This window comes from Strigops habroptila, chromosome 1 (assembly GCF_004027225.2).
Source record: "Strigops habroptila isolate Jane chromosome 1, bStrHab1.2.pri, whole genome shotgun sequence".
In the NCBI taxonomy this organism is placed as follows: domain Eukaryota; kingdom Metazoa; phylum Chordata; class Aves; order Psittaciformes; family Psittacidae; genus Strigops; species Strigops habroptila.
This window is the reverse complement of record NC_044277.2, coordinates 123,374,546-123,397,019: the sequence shown is the minus strand read 5'-3', so window position 1 is coordinate 123,397,019 and position 22,474 is coordinate 123,374,546. Positions and strand designations below refer to the sequence as shown.

At 41.7% G+C, this 22,474-nt stretch overlaps 1 protein-coding gene across 7 annotated transcripts in view; it reads right to left on the bottom strand.

Annotated features, from left to right (window-relative positions):
• Nucleotides 1-22,474, bottom strand: part of DYNC1I1 (dynein cytoplasmic 1 intermediate chain 1) — a 190,660-nt gene that overhangs the window by 67,513 nt on the left and 100,673 nt on the right. For all 7 annotated transcript variants that reach the window (XM_030492458.1, XM_030492475.1, XM_030492494.1 and 4 more), the window contains 4 exons: nucleotides 20,007-20,096; nucleotides 11,045-11,207; nucleotides 9,770-9,869; nucleotides 4,740-4,865 (listed from right to left, as the gene is read on the bottom strand). In XM_030492458.1, coding sequence (XP_030348318.1) covers nucleotides 4,740-4,865; nucleotides 9,770-9,869; nucleotides 11,045-11,207; nucleotides 20,007-20,096 — 479 coding nt within the window. The remainder of the gene's footprint in view (nucleotides 1-4,739; nucleotides 4,866-9,769; nucleotides 9,870-11,044; nucleotides 11,208-20,006; nucleotides 20,097-22,474) is intronic.

Genomic DNA, 22,474 nt, shown 5'->3' with positions numbered 1-22,474 from the left:
TAATAGATAGGGAATTAATCTCTAATAAATCAAAATGCATTCAATGTAGTCATTCTTTCTGTTGCTGCTATCATTAGATTGGATGTAGTAAAGCAGAATTCAACAAACTTCTAAAACACAATGCAGAGGTCTCCAAAAAAGAAAGTAACATTCAATTTGGTTTATTTGCATGGAACTAATATTTTTAGCTGTCTTTCCCCATGCCTCCTTTCCTCCTTTCCTCCATCCAATGATGGATGCTTGAAGCTGAGATCCAGATACCTCAACCAACTTTAATAATCCCTCTTCAGTTCCAGAAGAAAGGAAATGGTTTGTAATATCCTAAAGTCCACTAGATTATTTCTTTTTCTTGTGACTTCTGTCTCTGCAGATCAGCTCTAACCCAAAAGCTATGAGATCTGGTATAAGAGCAGTGCTGCAGCCATACAACCAGGCCCTGCTGAAAGGAAGGGTATGATAGCTCAGACTTAAACCAGCCAACTTATTGCAAACGCAGTCTGAGTTCTCATTTGCCTCACTCAAATGTTGGTGCAAAGTTTCACATACTTCTCCAGGTCACTTTGGCTTAGAAAGCTTAGATCAGACCACCAGGAAACAGAAGCAACATCATGGGCAGAGATAACCAGCAGTACATAAACAATGGGCATTGCATTACAAATAATCCTCATAATTAACAGGCAATGTAGATTTTAATTGGTTTGTTCAGTGAAAAAGCACGCTATGGACATTTATTTCTAAGAAAGACTGAGAAATATTGTTGATGCTACTCTATCGATTAGTAGTACAGGCCAGCCCCATGCATTGCATAAATTGATATGGGATTGAGCTCATGTTGAGTCATATCATCAATTACCGTGCTGTCCGATTTTAGGTTTTGCCATCCCCACCAAAACACAGACCAACAGTAGCTGAGAGCAGTGTGAACCACTGCTTAAAATTCTCCCACCGAACCAAGTGAGAGTCAATGTGATTTCCATGTTGTTGCTGGAATTCATTCCCTTTCTGGATACTGCCAAACCAACCCAACCAGGGATGACTCATCCGCAGGGCCTCATAAAGTACTGAAAGGCTTGGGTCTTTGGAATGCGCTGGATTACAGCAAGAGTTTGTGATGCTCCAGGGTCGGGGAAGAGGACAACCCTGACTCTTCCCTGCAAAGACATTCCCAGTCTGCACTCTGCAGTATTAACTACATGCTAAATTTATTCCTCACTACCTAAGGAAAGCATTGAGCTTTCATTCCTTTGGCAAATGGTATCACTTTTCCACTTTGATTTTGCTTGAGACAACATTTTTTTTTTTGCTTGCATAGGAAAAGAAATTAACAAATTGCCCAATCCCTCACTATTCCTTGCTTTCCCATTTCTAACCCTGTGGTAAAGAGATGTATCATGAGTTATAAAGGAAAAAATCTGTTAGAGTCTCAGCTAAAATACTGTCAGCACATCACTGGGTAAAGTAGAAATATGAAAACCCAAAGAAGGGCAAAAATAAAAGAAGTAGAAGAAAAAAAATATTCCACAGGAGGAAAGAGTAGAAGCCAGTTTTGTTTAGAAAAGATTTGATAGATCACATGGTGGTTCATATGAATTCATAAATAAACAAGTCCACTCGGCTGATAGCAATTTTCTCCTTAATGCAAATTAACTAAAATTAAACCTAGAATTTGTAGCATAACATATTCTAAAGCTATGAAATTTATTACCACCTACACTGTATTAAAAAGCCAACAACCTAATATGACTTTAAATTGGGCAAGAATGCCACATTTACAGGATACATAATCCCTCACATTTGAGGAATGAAATCAAATGTTTTGCTGCTTGAAGTTAGGAAAAACCATCATTGCTGGTAGATTTTTGCATCATTATCTACTGTGGCTGATAGACAGCTTTAGTTGAAGCCCATGGATCTGTCAACTTTAAACAAAGGTACTGGGAAAGCCTGTTCTGATTATGACAATTTCAGTGATCCCATGTAAGATTACAAAAAGTCATAGAAAGACATAAAGAAAATGAAGAAATTCCATCATAATCATCTCACTTAAATCTGTATAATATATCAGGAAAGACAGAAAAACATCACAGTTCCAACCTTCAAGAATTTACCAAATATGCACAAGAGGTATCTGAAGTTCTACCTTCTGAAGTTCAGCCAGCTCTTCAGCTGTCCAGAGATGTTTCATGTATCTATTTCTATTGATGTTATCTGAACTCCTGAGGTAGAATTTCTTAGAAGTTCCTCAGAAATGGCTTTATAAACCTATTTATTGATTTAGCTTCTCAGAAGTGGCCTGCATAAGTTCCTTGACAGTCACATCTGAAATGAGTTTCCACTTGCTTGCATCTCACTCTGTGAGACCACGGATTGAAAGGCAAAAAAGTCAGCACCATATAGTATTTATTGAGACCCACACTTTTATAGAAAGTCTTTGGAAAGGAAAATGGAGGTCTATGAGGAAAATAAGCTCAAAGTACTGTGTGTGTCGTATCTGGGCAACCAAGCTGTAATGATAAGGCGTGTGTTCACCTCTAGGTGCTGGGCTAGACTGTTATAAGGTCATGTATTGCAGAATTAAAATTGGGCTTGTCTCACAGAAGACCTAGAGGACTGACTGAATCAGGACTGAAAATGGTAATATAAACGATATGGGGCTGACTAATAATACACTTGGCTTCCACTAACAGAATAACATGATGATCTACAGGACTGAATTCCAGACTCTGAGCTAAGATAATTTTTTTTCTTATTTTCCATCTGAGTCAGTTAGAACAAAACCTGTGTTCAAAAGACCAAGTCTCCTGCTTTTTGCTTCCCTATTTAATCCTATGTGGGTATCCCCATCTGACCTGAGATGCAGAAGATATTCCATATGTCAGAAACCCCATAATGGTGGTTCAAACATGGTTCCAACTTGTAACAGACTTATAATGCAAAATTATCTGCGGACAGTTTGACCAAGAAAATAAGTGGTTCCCATGGACAGAACTGGTTTCATTTTACTAGATGATGAATCCAGGATGCATGTGGAAGCACAGTGCTGTATATGTGTCTCAGTTCACAGTTTTTAAGGTTCCAGTTCTAAAAAGGGGGACATCCGATTTAATGGAAGAATCAGAAGCATAGCTAGGCCAAATCTCTGGCCACTACTTTGTCCTGTGTATGTTTTTCTAATGGAGAGTGTAGCTGTCTCAATACTTCGAATTTAGCGAATCATACCTCCCCTGCTTAAGTGTACCTACTTTAAAAACTAGATAGAATTTTTAGTTAGTAGAGCTCATCATTATGTCTGTAGTCAATCTCCCCTTTGTGTACTCAGAAGGGTTACCATGAATCTGGTTATTATCTTGCAAAATCAATCTAGTTTAAGGATTATTCTTCCTGAAAAGACAATGGGCAATCTCTTCTTTTGAGTATCTTTTTTAAATATAAAGCTGCATGTACATCCTAGGAGAATTTGAACATGGGATCTGAGCTGAGATCTTAAGCAGTCTGAAAGAACACATCAGTCTCCTGAATATGATATCCAGAAAAATACAAGTTCTCATTTCAAAGGTAATACGCACACACACATACATATATATGTATATAAATCTGTATGGCATATTTGCTGTGCAGGCCTAGATTCCTTGTGAAGTTGTTTTTCAGTATAGCAAATTAGAAAAACATGCCCAGAATTAAAGGTTACTTAATCGGGTTGAAGCAGTAACTTCAATTCCAGCAACTCCCTCCCACTATGTTACATCTGATAATGTACCCAAGTCCAAACATAAACTTAGTTCAAAAAGATGTTTGGTCCTTGAATGTAAAATGACACTTAGCTTACACAATTAGCCAGGTAATACATATCCTTCCAAGAGAAGCAATTTTTTACCGCAGAATAATCTGCATTTTACTAATCTCTGATTGTTAAATTCTACTTGCTGAAACTTTTCCATATGGCTTTTTGAATACCACTGTCCTGTATTTAATTACCACAGAAGGATATTAATGAAGAAGTTGGAAATTTGGCCCAAGCCCTGTTCCACAGTTTGGACAGTTTGATGGAGATAGAGCCAATGAGCAGAACATTTCTGTCAATACAAGGCTCTGCCATTTCACACACAAAAGCAGTGGCAAAAGAGGAGTAAACGGATCTACAGAAATAAAACACTCAACTATTTTTGAATTGTACATAAAATTCTAAAATAGCATGGCCATAAAGTAGCCCTGAATCAAGTGAAGCGCTGGTTTGACAACCTAAAGGACAGTCAAACAGGAACTGGTGGAGTAGTCCTTGTAATTGAGACCATTTTTATGGTGCTGTTAGTAAGACACATGCCCTGAAATGCAAAGTGTACTTCCCAATTTTAAAGGCAAAACATGATACTGAGCAGAACCAAAGCAAGGGTAGGCTGCTTGGAGTGCAAAAGGATGCAAGAAAGCTAACGTGGGTGGGAAAGCATATGTTGCTGCCTGGATGAGGAAGTGGTACACCACAGTTACTTCATAAGTGCAAGGGCTTTATAAACTAAATCTCCTAGGGACTGTTTTAAATAGACAAAGAATGACATGCAGCCCTGACAGGCTTTCAGTATTGTTTGAGAAGGCGGGTTGCCTTCTTGTAGAAGGACTGCCACTTGTACTTTTTCCAAAAATGCCAATTTTTAACCTCAACCCCTTCATATAAACATTGGGAAGATGCACCATGTAGTAAACTGTTTTGTCTAGCATGAAATTCATGGCTTCCTTAGTCTTACCTGACAATGGAAAACATATTCTGGTGTGGTTTTCTTGAACTTCATGTTCCATACCAAGGCTACCCCATCAGGCTCATGTGGAGCATCTTCATTATTGTTATAAGATGCAACCATCAACTCAGGGTACTAGAAAGAAAAAGCAAATGAAATAAGATAGATGATGAAGAATCTATGGAAAAATCAGATGAGACAGAAATAATCTACACTAAATGTGCAATATCTGGTTTTAATTATAATTAAACACACTATTGGACTGAATACTATGATTGGACACACTAGTCCAATCAGAGTATTCAGCTTCATTTTGGTTTTATATTTTACTTGTCCTTGACATCCTTAAAGTCCCTGCTCCTTGCTTCCTAGCAGTTATTCTCATATACCATGAAGGCAATGTTATTTTCTGCAGGTAATTCTCAGAAAAGACATCTAGCAGGATATTTGTAAACGGAATGCAAAGCAAAGAAGAGGAAAAATCTGAAAGCTTGGGTAATTCTAATGTATGTACTTAACCATTTCTTCAGGGACAAACCGTCGTCTTAATTGATTTTGATAATGAAAAAAACTATGACCATAGCGTTGACTTGCTTTTATTTTGAAATTCACAGTTTTTTTCAGCATTCCTGAAAACTATTCTCTCTCATTTCATTATGCACCCTTCCTTTTCACTTATGCACAGAACAAACTTGAAAGCTCTTCTTGATGATTCAAATAGCAAACAAAACATTTTCTTCACAGAAGCTCAATTTCACAAGATGCTGAGGTCATTTTGTAAAGCACAGGGTGACCTCAAATTCCACTGACTCAGTAAGATTGATGCAATGAGCACTCTAAAATCAGATCCATATTTTCTTTTACACCCATTATCCACTGTTGTTTAAAAGTAGATACGCAACACACACATGTACTTGCTCTGTTTATATATATATCTATACAGAATCATAGAACAGTTTAGGTTGGAAAGGACCTTCAAAGGTCATCTAGTCCAACCCCTGTAACGCACAAAATATTATAAATCAAATTTTCACATTCTGTTGATGACCTTATATCGTTTCAAAACACCATAAGAGCTAACAATTTGCCCACAAAACACAAATTACTTTCTATCTATGCAATAGCACCCAGTTATCCACTCTCTGTGTCTGACACTAGGCACCTCTGGTAGCCTCTGTCCTCTCTGAATAGTCAAAGTTAGGCAGAGGACCTTATGGAATTCTTTCCCTCAAAATTTCTCAATGAACTCCACAAATCATTGTTACTTTTTGTCTTTCCCAGGTAAAATCCTGCCAAAGTGTTCACCACTTTACAGGGGGACAGCACAGCTGGTAGATGTAAAAGAAATGGGACAAAGAAACTGCCAACAGTGCTATTGGGAGCTGCAAATTTGGCCCATAACAGGCATTTTACCAGTTATAAAACCCCACCACCCTTATTATTATTGGGATTTGAACATCTCTGTTCTCAAAATCAATTTGGAAGAAATAATGTGTGCAGCTATAAATTTTGCCATCAGCAGCTCTTCTTTCCCACTTTGTGCACACTTCCATGGATAACACATCATGGAGCTGATGATTTTACTATTTAAGCTCACCATTCCAAGTGAGCCTGTACCCACACATGGGAAAACTAGCAATGGCAATGTGGCTACCATAGCCACTTCTTTCCCATTTTGGGGCAGCTCTGATTGGGTTGTACCTACAACCCAGCAGACCCAGGCTGCTGGCACAGCTTGTAAGGACAATTTAGCACCCAAATCACTTGCACAGGATTTAGAGCATGCAGCAGACCAACTACCTCTTCTCCCTCCTCAAGAACTGAGAGAGATATGAGGGTGGTTTAATCCCACACCTGAGACACCACCTCGCTGGACACGGTTGTGCCAGCCTGCCCTCCACTGCTCTCATCCATCTCGCTCACCTCTCCTATCTCTCATGGCAAAGATTACAACCACTTCTGAACAGCAAGCTCAGCTTCTCCTTTGATTTTCATCCTACATTGGTGTAGGTCCAAGTAAACAGCATGTGCACCAGGCTTTTGTCAGGGCATCTTGTTTTGGCTGAACAGGTTAGGTACTGTTCACGTGAGCAGCTGAGCCCGCAGCCGTGAAGGGGTGGATACTTTGGCAGGTAGAAGCAACAAGCCCTTCCACCAGCATGACTGCAGCCAGCTAGGGTGTGTGACCAGGTCTGAAGCACAAATTTAGAAACACCTTGGGGTTGGTTCTCTGGAAAGTTTAGCAAGCATGTTCTGGTCAGCAGCATGTCTGGCCATAAACGAACACTGACTCAAATCTTGCTGGTCTATAGATAGGTTTTGCAATCACAGTTTATGCATCTTACTAGAAATACAGTTTCAAGTTTACACAGATGCTGGCATTACACCCAGCTGGGTAGCACCATTATGAGGCTTTTTGACTTTTAAAAAACCAGAGCTAAGTGCAGCACCCTAACGCCATGTTGGTGTTGCACGCTCACTGCTTCACTCAAGCTACTTGCATTTACAGAGTTTTGGTCCCCACTAGGTGCCCAGCTGTCCTGTGAATGCAACTGAAAACAACATGGAAATGACGCTGTGGGAAACAGCATTCAAGGCTGCTGACTGAAAGTCAAGAGCGAAACAGCGTATCCCTGAGAACGTGGTTTTCTTAGCTTTAGATGAGCTAAGTTACCTCCTTATGGACAGAGCAAGGTGATCCCACTCTCTCTGTTTACACTCAGCCTGTTGAGCCTTTCCCTTAGATCCTTGATGAAGCATCTAAGCCATTTTCCCTTTGCTCTGCAAAAGAATCAAGGGGCTAGTGGCTTAGCTTTAATGATATGAATGATCCCAGAAGTTTGGGACTGTATTTCACATGTGACTGGGAACAGAATAACTTGTTTAATCAATGCATCAAGGTCCTTTGATCAAGCTTCTATTTGGCTCCAGGCTGTTTTGCAGCAACAGTTTTATCGCAGACAACTGAGCAATGTGTTCTGCAGTTCCCATGGTTATTCAAGTTATCCTTCAACATACTGGACACTGCCATGTCCTGGAGCATGGGTGAGAAGTGGAGCTAGCGGTTAGGTGAAATACTTCCGTCCAGCTCCAGCTCCTGCCACATGATACACCTCCAAGCAGGCAAGAGGAGGCTAATCCCTACACCCGAGCTAGCACAGGGTGGCGTGCAGAAGCCTCCCAGCATGGAGAAGCTGCTAGGGCAGAGGAGCCCCCACTGGGGTGCCAGGGAGCTGAGTGTGAGGAGTTAACGGAGGGGAAGGCAGGAGGGGCCACCCTGGAACAAAGAGGTGGGAAGCAGAACATGCCTTCGAGCCCCAAGGGCTGAGCAATTACATTTGGCAGTGTTCTTCTGAAGCGGCTTTTTTTCTTGCTGCCCTGGGAATACAGTAAGAGCTGCCTGTTAGGAAAATATCAGATAAGAATTCCATGTAATTTCCAGCCCCTGAACAAGTGAACAACCTAAGATAAGTGTTTCCTCAGGCTTATATTTGATTTCTGTGGAAATCCATATGTGCTTAAAGGCCACCCACGTCACACCAGTGCATACCTGTTGTTAAGCTGATATTTTGTATGAAAGCAAAGGAATAAATCCTTCATTTCACACGTGGGGTGCGAGCTGGATATTACAAGAAGCCTCTCTGCAGCTGGCTGTTGTGCACTACACCTGGCCAGACAGCCAGACCTGCAGAGCCTATCAGTGATGCTCGGTGGGACCCTCCAGCTCCTCTCCTCCCTGCAGCCTGTCATGTCCTGCATGGTCAGCTGCCACCTTACTGAGAAGTACCCAGAGGGACAGAAGCAGTCCTGCTTCCATTTCAAGCGGAATAAGAAAAGGATGGATGTGAGAGTCACTGCCTTATCCACTGCCTCTCTCCAGCCCGCACCCACCATTTACATACTTGCCTTAAACACAAACTATGCCCACGTGCAGATCTAACTTGGTGCAGAAACTGCAGCTACTTCTAAGGTTAGGCTAAGAAAGGCTTGTTCTTAGCACTGGGCTGAGCTACATCTACAGCATCTTTGCTACCCACACCAGGGCACACCTCAGGCTGGACTGGGGACCAACTAGTCAGAATGGCTTGCATTCACATTTTTCAAGTCTATGCCCTCCTGTATTGTGGACCTCAGAACAGTGTCTCCCTGTTTCCTCCCCAGGGAAACCAGCTGCTTTGATCCAGGCTGGAACCTAGGTACAGGCTAACAGGGACAAAGAAGAGAGGATGAGCGGGGCTGGAGAAAAACTGGGACCACATGAATTTGACAGAACCTGTGATGATGTGTGTGTGCGTCCTAATCACAGCTCTCCAGTGGAATAACTAATGAACCTGGTTTCTGTGCTTTGCTGATGTGGCTGTGTTGGTTTTGGGAAGCTTAAGCAACTCTATCATCAGTTTTATTTTGCAATATGACAATGCCTGGTGGTGCACAGAAACTGGATGCATTCCAGGCATGCTGCTTTAGCATGCTGCCTGCCCCCCAGCTGCAGCCTCCTCTTCCATTGCTTGCAGAGAGAACCCAGCATTTTTCAAAAGACCTCTTTTCAAGTTGTTCACATACTTTCAAATGTTGAGATTTAGTATATCAGAAAAATAAATTTTATTCCTCACTATTCTTAAATTTTATGTTATATATTATTATGTATAACTGTTTATTAAATTAATTGCTACATATTTAGTAAATTATTTTTAATTAGTTTAATTTTAAACCTTTTGTCCTAAAAAAATGTCCATGTGGTGAAGGACTGGAGAGGGGAGGAAAAGCCAAGACTCCATCTTAGTAGGTTGGTTAACCTATAGTTTTAGTACAACATCCTGGCTTTGAAGCAAAGTAGCATATACAAAATAATGACAGCTTCATTATTGTCCACTACTTTTCTTTGTGGAGAAACACGCATTTGCTCATCCAGGGACCTGCTGTTAGCTAAAAAATAACATCATACTCTGCAGAACAAAGGGCAAACTGAGGCTGGCTGTATTTTATTAGGGAGAAGTTGGAAAGGATGTGGAAATATATCTCCCAGCTTCACATCTTACCTGAAGAGACCAGTCCATACAGGTGACAACACGATGCTTTGACCAGTGCTCATCGTAAAATTGACGGTTAAAGGAAAGGTTGGCTCCTGCTTGAACATCTCTGTGTGAATGCAAAGAAAGTGACAGTTTTTGAAGTACCAGGGTTCAAATGCTGTGAAAAGCGATGCAAAAGTTTCTGACCACTTCTGAAACCTCTGCCCAGCCTGGGGAAGTCTGCCACCTTGATTTAATTGCTCTCACTGGCTGTCCTGCTGATAACGAATCTGCACTAAGGAACAAATTTTATATCTGTTTTACAAAAACACATTTCATAATTTCCTACTGCTTTCCTGTCTGTTCTGGGTCACCCTGGACCACCCCTGCCACCTTTGTCTCTTAGGACGGAACCCAGCCCTGGCATTCAGCTCCCTCTTTTCTGAATCTTCACCTCCAAGCTATAGCCAAATCTCTCTTATTTTTGACTCCATAAGTCTTAAAGGTACAGTACCTCCTCCCAGCAATGGGGATGGTGGATGCCGTCTGGCACCATTAGGACAGGCTGAAGCTCAGTGCTGATCCGCTGCTGCCACACTGATGCCCTTAGCCAGCCCACAGGGGCAATGCTCTACAGTAACCTCCAGTAAGTAACTTCAGTGTGACACAGCTACTGATTTGCCATGAGACTCCATACACAGCAGTTGAAACCTAAATACTTCCTCTCCTACTAACAAGTTTTGCTGCTTCTACTCCCCTATCAATTGCTGGATACACAACCTGTCACCTCTTGTCTTAAGTGTTTAGATTGCAAACACTTTGGGGGATCATTATTTTCATCCACACAATGCATAGTACAGTGAGATCCATTACAAACCCGAGGCAGTAATAAAATATAAACAACAGTAATTTGAATTTGTAAAAATACCATGCTATAAGCACACAGATGTACACCACTGGGATGTACGCATGCACATCTACACATATATCTGTATACACACATTTATGTATTTCAATTATTTCTTCAGAATTTGAAATTTCATTCCAAAAATTAAACAAAAAATTAAACCCTCTGAATAACACATCAAAGAAAAAAAACCCCAGAGCAATAAAGCATGAAGCTATTTTACAAAATAATTTTGGTTAACAAAGTGACACAGGCCTTCACAAAGAGATCTTTACCTTTTCATAGCTATAAAAATATTTAATTTAATTTTAATATTTAGGCTTCCTGGCATTGGAATTCATTTGATAAAGCTTATTTTACAAAAGCCAAAAAAAAAAAACCAACCCCAAACTGACCCATCTTTCTCTTCTACATCTCTGCCACTGTAGTCAAAAAAGATGTCTGAATCTTCAGCCAAAGCTCGCTCAATTACACGTATTGTCCGGTCAAAAAATATCAGGAATTCTTCTGAATGGAGAACTTGCTGTTTTTCTTCTTCTGTCAGTTCTCTAGGAGGAGCTTGGAAAATGAAAAGATGTAGTTAAGAGTATGACATTTCACCCCTTTTCCAATGAATCAACTTCTTCAGCGAGTTTCTTTTGACATGAAAGCTTGCCGTAGAAATGTCAGGACAAAAATCAAAGCTTTACTCTTAAAATCATGACTAAGAATTTTTTAGTATAGCTAAACATACTCTTGTATATTCCCAGAATGTAGCATTTACATAGAAGAGATCCTATATCTTATATATTTATTATTCTGAAATGGAAAATACTTAAACCCCCAAATTAAATAAACTCAGCGTTCCTATTTCAGGAAATGGCTGTGACTGACATTTAGGCAATACCTAACTTGAAAAAGCAGAACACTTATGTAACAGGGGACCTGTCAGAGGAGCCAAAGATAAAATAATCTTCTTAACTTATACTACAGTTCTTTGTATTAAAAGGCCTCACATAATCTCTCCCTTCACTTCTTCCCATTTCTCCTTGGTGTCACTGATAAATTCTGTCTTTGCTTTAGAGCTTTTGCAAAGTGATGAAATAAATAACTGAAGATACTCTCTGAGGCAGCAAAAATGAAAGTAAATGGCCAAACACCAGTCTCTTTAAGGCAGAGGATTCCTCGCAGAGGAATCCTGAGAGCCAGAGCAACAAATGTCACCGAGCTGTGGCCAAAGCTGCCCTGAGAGGGGTAGAAGTCATCTCAGGCACCGGTCGGGATAGCCTGGTCATCAAATTGCTTCTGTACAAATACACAGGTGCTAAACCTTTACTTCCAGACCAATGTTTCCAGTATGGACTTTCATTTATAAAATACTGTCTTTGCAGGATTCACCAATGCTATGTCTCCACCAGCTTAATGACCTGTTGGTGAATTCCAACTCAAACATGAGCATCAGGGGGAAAGGAAATTGGTATGCTGCTATTCCTACAGTGCAAAATTCTCTTCTCAATCACAGTATCAGGGTCATGTTGATATTGTGGCCAGTGTTGTATATCAGTTATGCCTTTTCCCACATGTGCTTTTAAACCATCACTTTAGTTATATTTCAGAATTACTTGTATTTCAAAAAATGCCATTCATAGCTTCACAGTTACACCAAACCAATCTTTCAACTAGCTTAAATTCCCAGGATGAAAAGCACTGTTGACATCATAGGATTATGCCAACAGAGAATTTTGTTCCAAATTTATAATTAGGCACACAACGAACATGTAATAGGCAGATATACTGCAAAATTTTAGAGGCTTATGCTCAGAACTTAACTGGTGATCAAAGGTCTCCTGCATTTGGCTTTACACTACAGATCTGAGGTGTTTACTTCTGAAAAGTCTCCCTAGGCCATACTGGGTTAAACCCCCAGCAGCCAGAAAAGATAATTCAGCACAGTGCCTCAGAGAACACCCAGTATACATCAAAGTTTAACCCACAGCCCTGTCATACATATCTTAATGCTTAATTAAACAAGTGACACAGGTTAAAGTTGCAGTTCAAAATTATTTTCCAGTTGCTGTGCCACACCACACAGCTTTTTCAGCTATCAGGGAGATGTAGTCCTTGCTCGCCATCTGATTCTCTTGTGGTTCACACTAGATTTGTGAGCTCTGGTGCCCAAGTATGACACCACCACCAGCCCCAGGGGTAAGGACGGATTGAAAGGCACAACAGCAGGCAGTAGTGACATGGTCAGCGTTACTGCAGTACTCAGCTCCCTAATTTTCAGTGTACTTTCTTTCTGAGCACACCCTGTGGCTGAGAGAGGCTGTTATCACTACGCTTAGGTTTGCTTCAACTGGGCAGAGTGTTAGCTCTGAAAGACAAAATCTCTGCACTACACCTTGGCTAAATTTAGAGGGTAGGAAAAATGAAAAAGGTGGAGAAGCAATTTCGCCCTCGGGAGACAAAGCAGCTAAGAAGTTAGAAACTTTAGCCTTTGATGATCTCCTATGGCCTTGGCCCTAAGCCCCCTACCACCAGGTTAGTGGTCCCCGTGGAGCTCCACACATCCAGAGAATATCTACATCCCCCTGTATGGTCGCCCCTGAGTAGCAGAGCGACAATTACCAGGCAGGAGCACAATTTGCCTCTAAGTGCTTTAGACAGAAGCAATGCATGTGAAAAAAAAGAATGACTAGCAAAAAGTACAGGTTGACCTATTGCAGCATCCACTGCTGAATAGTAATTGGCACTAGAGGAACTCATCTGGCGAGGAAGCCTGTAATGAGGCAATATCCCACTGTCACCACTAAAGCATTGCTTTCCGAGAATCAAAGACAACAAGCACGACAATGCAGCAAAGCAGCATAAACGGGGAGAAAATGACTGCAAAGGCAACTGAAAAACTAATTTTAAACTGCTCGAAATGGTAAAAATCATTTGCTAAATCAAATCCTCTCTACAGCTCGGAAATATAAATCTATTACTCAGCCATTTGCCGACTGTAACTTGCAAAGAAAATACAACCGAAAATCAATAGAAAGGGAAAAGGCAAAAAATAAACAGCCTGGGAGCTGTGGAGTGTTCACAAGTGGTGGAGGCGCACATGATTGCAGTTCTACCTCAGCAAAATCTCCCTTGCAGTTAGCAATGATCTGTGGGAGGCCAGCAGTCTATTAAACCATCAGGAACACCTTGGCTAAAGTTTGTAGGGCATAAATCAGCTTACCTCATTCATCTGACTGACACACCAGATGCCCCCTGGCGATATTAAGCTTCATATTTTAACCTTATTTTCTTCTTTCATTCGGCTGCGTCTGAAGTTTTATTTGAGGCAATCTCTTCTTACAAGAATGTTAACATCATTACTTTTTCCAGTGTAAAACATTGCTGTAACTACTGCAAATACATGAAGTATAAGCAAAAAACCCCAAACAGACAGGCTTGTTCTTTCAAATATGAAGCTTTTCTAACCATTTATCTTTCAGAGCCTCTTCCACTTTCCCCTTGTTCCTTTTCCCTGTCTGTCCATCACCCCAAATAAAATAAAAAGAACCTATGTAATTTTCTGCAATTTTTTTTCCCTATCTGGGAGCTTACAGTTACTTTGATCAGCTTTCAAGAGACACAGGCTCTCTTCAAGGAAAACTCTGAGAAACATAAGTAGCTGATCAAAGTATTTTTTGTTTTGTTTTGTCACAGAGACCTATGTGATGTGACAATGCCTTCAGAAATTCCCTGTAAGAACACAGCATTTGCCTTCAAGTATCTGCTCTCCCTGGCATAAACCCCAAACAAACCACATCTAACCTTCCATGTCTAAGAAAGCCTAGTGTGATGCCTAGCTAGTGCTAAAAGTTACGTGCTTATTGCCTGGAGTGCAATGAAAGCTCCTGCAAAGGAAGACCCATACTTTGCTTTTATTTCTATACCATAGCTTTGTAATGAACTGCTGTGACTGTGTCCTGCTTCCCACCCAGAAGAGCTGAACCCGACCGTGGCCCCACACAGCTCACAGCAGGAGGACCCATGGAGCAGTCAGCAAGCTCTGCTTAACAGGGTCACTGGGCATGTCCACGAACCCCCTGAAACATCGATGGGATCGCATACCCACAAGCAGAGTGCTGTCTGGGTGGCTCTGGGGTTGTGAGGTCAACAACATGCATCAAATAAGCCCTGTACTCATGTTAATGTATAATACCGTACAAAATAAAATGGAATTTACATTTAAAATTAAAACACAGTGCAGTTATATACACACAGAGGACACCGCAGGGGAAGAAAATGCAAGGTATACCCGTAATGAAAGACATGTACACTTGTGCATGAACTAAAAGGTCTAAAATATGTAACAAAAATTAGATGTGACGTGAAAACAACTGATTTATTCAACACTTACTTATGAAAAATAAGAGCATTTATTTCACATGATTTAACATGATCCTCAGAAATACCATATTTCCCATCAAGTCCTTTGTCCACACATTTCTTTGGACAACAGAAAAAATAAATTATAAATTTTTTTTGCATCTTGAGGAACTAAGATAAAAAATGCTGCAGACTTGTTCTTATCTAGCAGAGGCAGGTTTGTAGTAAATACAAATAGTTGTGATAACAGCACAGAATAAAATTCACAAATATGTAAATACTAGGATTAAAGTCTTCTCCCAAGACAGCCAAAAAGAAAAAAATCAAGAAAAAAAAGGCAGAAAAAAGATCCATATTTAAATAAGTGTAACAGAATATTAAAACTATTCTCCTGGAACCTCAGCAAGTGTAAAAACCTGACAAGAGAAATGAACTCCATTAGAGGCAAAAAAAAAACTGAAAACAAGGAATAAAAGGAGTAAGTGAATGAAAGAAAGGGTGAACTAATAAAAACAGTAAAGCAGGAAGCAGCCTTGTTATGAGCCCAGAAATATAACAAGAGACAGAAGGAGATTAGTAAAACCCTTTTAAGAGCTGTATTATTTCTTTCAGCATATATTTAAAGCCATGTAAACTTTAGACATGCTGATGACCAAGAACGGTAGAAAAGTACAGCACGATAACCACACAGTGCTAAGTGGCTCAGCAGCAACAGCTGCTTTTATTCCTTGCCTGCCGATAGCCTGTGATCCTCTTCTTTTTCTTGTGCTTCTCACTTCCATGTCAGGCTTGATATATGCCATATCCTGGCTTGAATGTGCCATATCATAGTTTGATATATGTCATATCTTGGTTGTGCTGGGTTTAAAATGGAAGCCCCAGCATGACATAATTGCTGAAGATATAAGGGGAGGTTTCAAAGTGCATTTAGGGATTTTTTGGTTCTGGAGTAGCAGGGTCCAAAGCCTTAAATTTAAATCTGTGCCAGGCAGGGCTGTTCCTATTGATCGTGCTTCTCAGGGGCTGTGCTGAGCACCATCCCTGAGAATGCCTGAGCCCGGCTACCAGGACAGGTCAGCACATCCAAGCTCACTGTGTTGTTGGCTGCAGTGAAACCACAGAGTTACAGGCTATTACAAACCGCAGTGCAACCTGTCCTGCTTCTCTGATACTGATGCCCAAGCTGTTGAGAGTTAAACCATGTCTCCCACCACAGCCTGCTGTGTGGTCATCCAAGCCCCATGCACAGCGCCAGGGCAAGAGTGGGGCAGAGCAGGTCTTTGAAGTTACAAGTCCCAGCCTTCCCCATCACAGCCTTTCATGCAAGTTTCTGTGGATATATCCATGGCTTCACATAAACGCAGGTTGAGGCCCACTTTCAAGACCCAACCCGTCCAGCTGTTCATGTGGTTTCTACTGACACAAAGAGGCTTCTTAGATGGAGCTCCAGAGCTCTCTGGTGGTGGAAAGCCCCAAACCCACTTGATGCCACAGTTTGGGACCAGTCTCTTGTTTACGTGGTCAGGAGAGGCAGAGCCCAGCAGGTATCCCACGCTCAGCTCTTCTAAGAGTGATGGGGAGACCATGCACCCGAGACATGGGTGACAACAGGCAGCCCCATGGAAGAAACACAAGAGGCTCCCAAGGCTTCATATGCTTCAATTGGTCAACAAGCCAGCTCTTACTCCAGAAACACTTTGGGGGCTTGAGCTGTTCCTCTACCCTTAGGACCTCCATGGCATTGAAGTGCCACAAGAGGCGTTGTGCCAGACAGGCTGCCCTACTGCAGGTGTACTGTGTGCCTTATGGTCATGCCAAGGCACCTCCAGAACTAGGGTCAGACAAACAGCCATGACTGCTGAATAATCCCACCAAACCCCACAGAGCAACTCTGGGGAGCGGGGGCAAGATGAGGAAATTAAGCATGCAATAAATGTCTGTAGAATTAAATTGGACTACCTATAAACCACAGAGAGGAAAAAAAAATCACATTTCCTCTTAAAATACCATTATAAAAATAGACCACTCCTGTCCTGTTGGCTTGGGGAGAGAGAGATGGAACAGACTAGATCCAAGCTTTATTTTTCATCCTGACATATTTTTGAGTTACATTCATGAAAATATTGTCTGCATTTCTCTCCCTGCACTTCCCTCTCCTATGGGGTTTTTTTTTCTTACACTCCTCTAACTCAAAAAAGGCCACGCTGATTTTTTTTAATCTGTTAAAAAATGTGCTCCCTGAGCTGAAACCAAATTTCAGCCCAGAGCAAATTTTTACGGTTGGGTTATAAATCCCTGAAAAACAGGATTCATAATGGAAGTGCTGACACAGCCTTAACTACTATATAGCAGTGTGAATGGCGCCACTATAATATCTATTAGAGATTCTTTAAAAAGTTTGCAAAATATTGTCTTGCCTTGCAGAGAAAAAGAAGCCAGAGTACTTAATGCCAACATAAACATGCTTTTAACCCATTATGTGCTAATTTGCAGAAAAGCTATTAATTCTGAGTAGGCACACAGTGCAGCACCGACAGGAAATGTTCTTCTAAACTCCTGTTTGACTTGTAACATGGTTTTAATCACTTCCATGAAACACAAACGATGGCTTCAAACTCTGAATGTCGCTCAGAACATGAGAAGGGTGATTACAACAGAGAGGAAAAAAGGATTTTATTGGCAAAAGGGCTAAAGCCAACAGGGAGAGAAGAACACCAAAAGCTAAAAAACGGGACTCTGTTCCCTGTCAATTTGGGGACGAATGCTTCATTTGATTTCACAGCATTTAATGCCAGTCATCAGCATGCCACTATTTTATCCATCACAACACATACTGCAGGTCAAGTTCATTTTCTATCAGGCAGCGAGCATGTCTTCTTCCTTGAACCCAGTCAAGTGTTAGCACCTCACAAAGCCGGTTCTGCTAAAACAAGCTGTGCCTTGCTGTTTCAACCTGCAGTTTGTGTGTCTGAGACTAGTGCTAAACCAGCCCAGCCGATCTACTGTTCCTGAGGGTCTGCTAAGCAGGCAAAGGGACCACTGCCCTGGGACTAAAACACAACAAAGAAATAAAAGATGTTGTCAGTGGTGCTTGATCAGCAACATACATAAAAGGCTAACTTGAAAGCACACGAAAAAGTGAAATAAATCAGTTCAGGAATGTACTTAGATTTTTTTCTTCTCTTTGTGCAGGAGTTTGTGCTTTCTCCCCAGGTATGAGTGCTAGCTTTACTTTTATGTGGAAATAAATGGGGGTGGGATCAGCTGTAAGCTGAATGCTAGAGGGACATTCAGCAACTCGGGACAGTGCTTATGCACTGGGTGCAGTGGTAGTGGTTTTTATGTTTCTGCTCGTGTCATCAGTAGAAGAGATACTGTGTTAGGTCCAGTGGCTGCTAGAGCATGTGAGTTGGCCCCACAGTTTTTGGGTGGAAGAGTAATTTTCAGGAAAAAGTAAGTTTTTCTATGTTACCATGTTTCTTCATAGAATCATAGAATGGTTTGCGTTGGAAAGTCATGTCTTCAGTTTGGCTTTTGCAGACTCTTGTGTGACTCCTCTTCCTGCTGTGACCACTGCTCATGCTCTCCCCTCTGCCCATGGCAGCGGTGGCTGGGGGCAGTGGGAAAAGCAGAAGGATGAGGAGCGGGAGGAGTGAGTTCCCCCCTCGTGTTTCTACAAGGACCTAAAGAGCAATGGACACTGCATTGGGTGATTTCTATGATGTTCTTAAGAGAGAAGAAAGATCAATTTACAATCAAACCAGCATGGCTGGTACTGCAACTCACTTCAGTGAGTATAGTGCATGTAGGCGCTATACTCCAGAGTCAGATTTTTTGGACACCGATGTAAATCGTGCCAGACTCCCCTGGATGAGAAAGGAGCTGTATTCACAGTTAACAACTTCATGGGCTTCTCTGTAAAACAACCCCATATTTTTCCCCTAATAAGATTATCTTGTGTAAAACAAAGCCAAGGTCACAGAATCATCCTGATAATGATCACTATAGCAGGAAAGGACTTAGGTTCCACCTTAGGAAGCAAGTTATCTTTCAAGAGGGTAAACAGCATTGTGAGCAGTCCTGACAATATAGAGCTAAGAAACGTTGGAAGAGACACTCATTTCCTCTCATACTAGAGCTGCTGATGTTTCGGCTCTTTTCCCCTCCCTCACACAGGGGTGAGCATTGACTGTTCAAAGCGACACACCAGAATAGCCAATACTCTAGTAAATTCCCAGTGAGGAAGACCAAATTTCACATCCCTCTTCTAATTACGAAAGCTAGAACAGGTCCAAGAGAAGCAAATGAGAGACACTCAGCATATGACATGCATGATTTTGTCAAGAGTGTCTTGTCTGCACCAGAAAGAAGCAGTAACATGAATTTTTGTCTCTTATAACCCTGGCGAGTGTCTCAATCCAGAGGAATGAACAAAGGCGCTGGACCTACCTAGCTTCAGTTTTGACCTTAAGTTCCCTTGGGGCAGCTTCCATAAGAAATTTTGATTTTGACAGTCAATATTTTCCAGTGAAATGGTTTTCTGCTAAAAGATTCCTGACCACCACTAGGTTTAAGTTTGGCCCTCTCAAGCAGACAGACAGTTATGGGCTCTAAGTAACTTTGAAGACCAACCAACTTTAAGGAGCCACTGGAATGCCTGGCATTCACACTTTAAATTTCTTACGTAAGCAGACTATTTGAGCCAGATGACAAGTAAGCACCAATCCTGGAATCCAAGAATCTCTACTTTGTTCCCAAATTATGAGGACATGTAGCTTCTTCTAAACAGCCAAAGTCTTGTGCTTTTCACAAGCTTCTCAAACCTACCAGCTGGGTGGCTGGGATACAATTTTCTGCTTTTATGCCATTCAAATGGTTCTGAATCAATAAAGCTGGAGACTGTTTTGATTTTGCAGTGTTCTCAAAAATCAAATCTACCTATGAGAATAACTACTTGCAGGATTCAGTCTTTTAAAGCTGTAACAAAATACTTTTCATTTTCTAAAGTACCTTCTTTCACTTCCTGTTTCTGGTCTTGATTTTCCATCTCCAAGTCATCCTGTGCTTTTGGCTCCACCATCTCTTCATCATCTTCATCCTCTAGAAAAAAAGGAAGAAAAAGATTTGTGGGATTCTCCTCTTTAAAAGGGATGGAAATTGTATCTGCTTTACAATTATAAACTGGCAGTAAACAGAGGTAAAGCAAAGTGCATAATGAATGGAAACGTCTACATTTATTCTCAGATTGACACTCTCAGACGTCTCCCCCCAGAGTGCAAGATAATCTGCTAACACAGGGCACCTGCCACTTCTGCTCCCTGTAGCAACTTCCCATCTCAGATGTCGGCTGAAGATCTCCCTGACCTCGGAGATGACTTCTCGGATGGCATAAGAACAGATGAAAACATGTTTCAGCCTGGCAGCTATTCCACAGTTGGGACACCTGCTATCCAGACACCTCATTTCCAATTCAATTCTCACCAGATTAATTTGTCTTTTGACCTACAGGAAGGGGTTAAATAGAATTCTGACCTCAGGTCAGATGCCACTAGCAAGCAAAGAAGCATTGTACAGTTCTGAAAAGTCATCACCATCAGCTGGGAGAATACAGCAACCAAAAGTGGCATTTGGAGCTTAGGAACCATTCTTGCATTAATACGAATTTAATGAACACTAAAATTTGACACATGTCAGTTACTACTGCCAGATGTTCTAATGACCTTTCCTGACCTATGCAAATGGTTCTCTCCCCTTCCCTCTCTCCCCACATTCACATGTTCTCATTTTATTCAGGAGGGCAAACCATTCATTCCTTGATGTCTGTCTGAAGTTACGAGGGTTCTGATTGTCCAGACCAAAATGTAATACCAGCAGAGCTAGAAAGACAGTGATGCATCAAAATGGCCCAGAGTCTACCTAACCCTCATTTCCTGTTCTCAGCTACATCAATGTGATTTATTTTCTAGTGCCCAGGGCTGGGACCCAGCTCACTCACACTCGAGAGGGCATGGCCGCTCAGCCTTCTGGATTCAGTGAACTATGAAGACTGAAAATAGAGCTGGTCCTAAAAGAGTGAGTTACAGTAATTAACAATCAGGATAAGCAAGTCTGTGGGCTATGGTGGAATTATTTTGGAGTGATTCTGGAGTTTGATGTGCCATCAAGGCATAGCAAACAGCACTGAGCCCTTGATTGGTCCATCATACATGTTGTCCTGGCCTGGGGCATTCAGCCATCCGCAAAACCGCCCAAGTTCCTTCAGGGCTTCCTGAGCAATCTGCCTGTCACCACATGGCTCCTCACGACATGGCACTTCTCCAGGCACACTCTCTGCTCTAACACTGCCATGTTAACACAGCCTGGAAGTGGGCAGGGGGCAACATGTCATGCTTCTCCAACTGCTTGGCTACTGGCACCTTCTGCAAAGGCTGGCTGCAATCAGTGCTGGCTTCCTGGGGAGATGTTGGTGCTGACAGGTTGCAGTAACACGCAGATGTATTTTGTTTTCAATAATGTAATAGGCCCCATACTATTTCCATTGCGTTGCTTACCCTAGGACTTCTCTCCCCAGAAGACCACAGAGTGCCTGTTGCTAGCTGACACCTTGGCTGGAGAACATAGCATAGCCACGTACTGTAAGGATGTATCTCAACATAGACAAATATGCTTTTCCCTCTTGGGAAAATGAGGAAATCTTGGCATAAGTTCTACCTTCGCTCCTCCTACTGCTAGCGACTGCAGCAAGGAGAAAGGGAAAGCTTTGCTTCCCCACCATCAGGAAGGAGTGATAACCACGTGCTCCCTTGCTGGGAAGGGAGGAGGAATCCAGCATGGATGGGGAGGCATTTCCAGAATTAAAAGTGCTACTAATGAATGCCACTCCTCCATCAGGGCTTTTTCAGACCATGAAACTCAGAGTGGGGAAAAGGTAGGGTATTCACAATGCCTCCCTTTGGTGCCTCACTTGACAATTACGTTTCCCTAGGTACCCTGTATAGAAGAACTATAGAGAAGAGCTTTTAGAGAACAAGCGAGGTTGTTTCAGTTCATCAGGGTAAACACATTGCCTTGTTCACTGGCTGAAAGACAGATAACATCTGATGCAGTCAGCAGAGAATCAGTGAGAAGAGCTCTCCTGCTGTACACACATAGGAGGGGTAAAAAAGGTCCTTCTACCATTGGTCTCCGGTGCTAGTGGAGATGGGGATGTATGAAAAAGAGAGGCACTCCCAGTTCCAAACAACAGATGAGAAGTGTGAGAAGAGAGAGGAATGACTGGTGCAGCAGGGAGTGAATACTCTGCTAACCTCAGGTACGTATGCACACTCAGATAGGATCACAGTGGTGTACAGATATATGCACACGGACATGCTTATGGTAGATACCTAATGAAGCCAACTCCCACAAGAGTTTTGTGAGTCTTGCATTACAAGTTTTTGTTCCCTAGAGCACCAGCTCTTGGAGCCAGCTGTTTACAT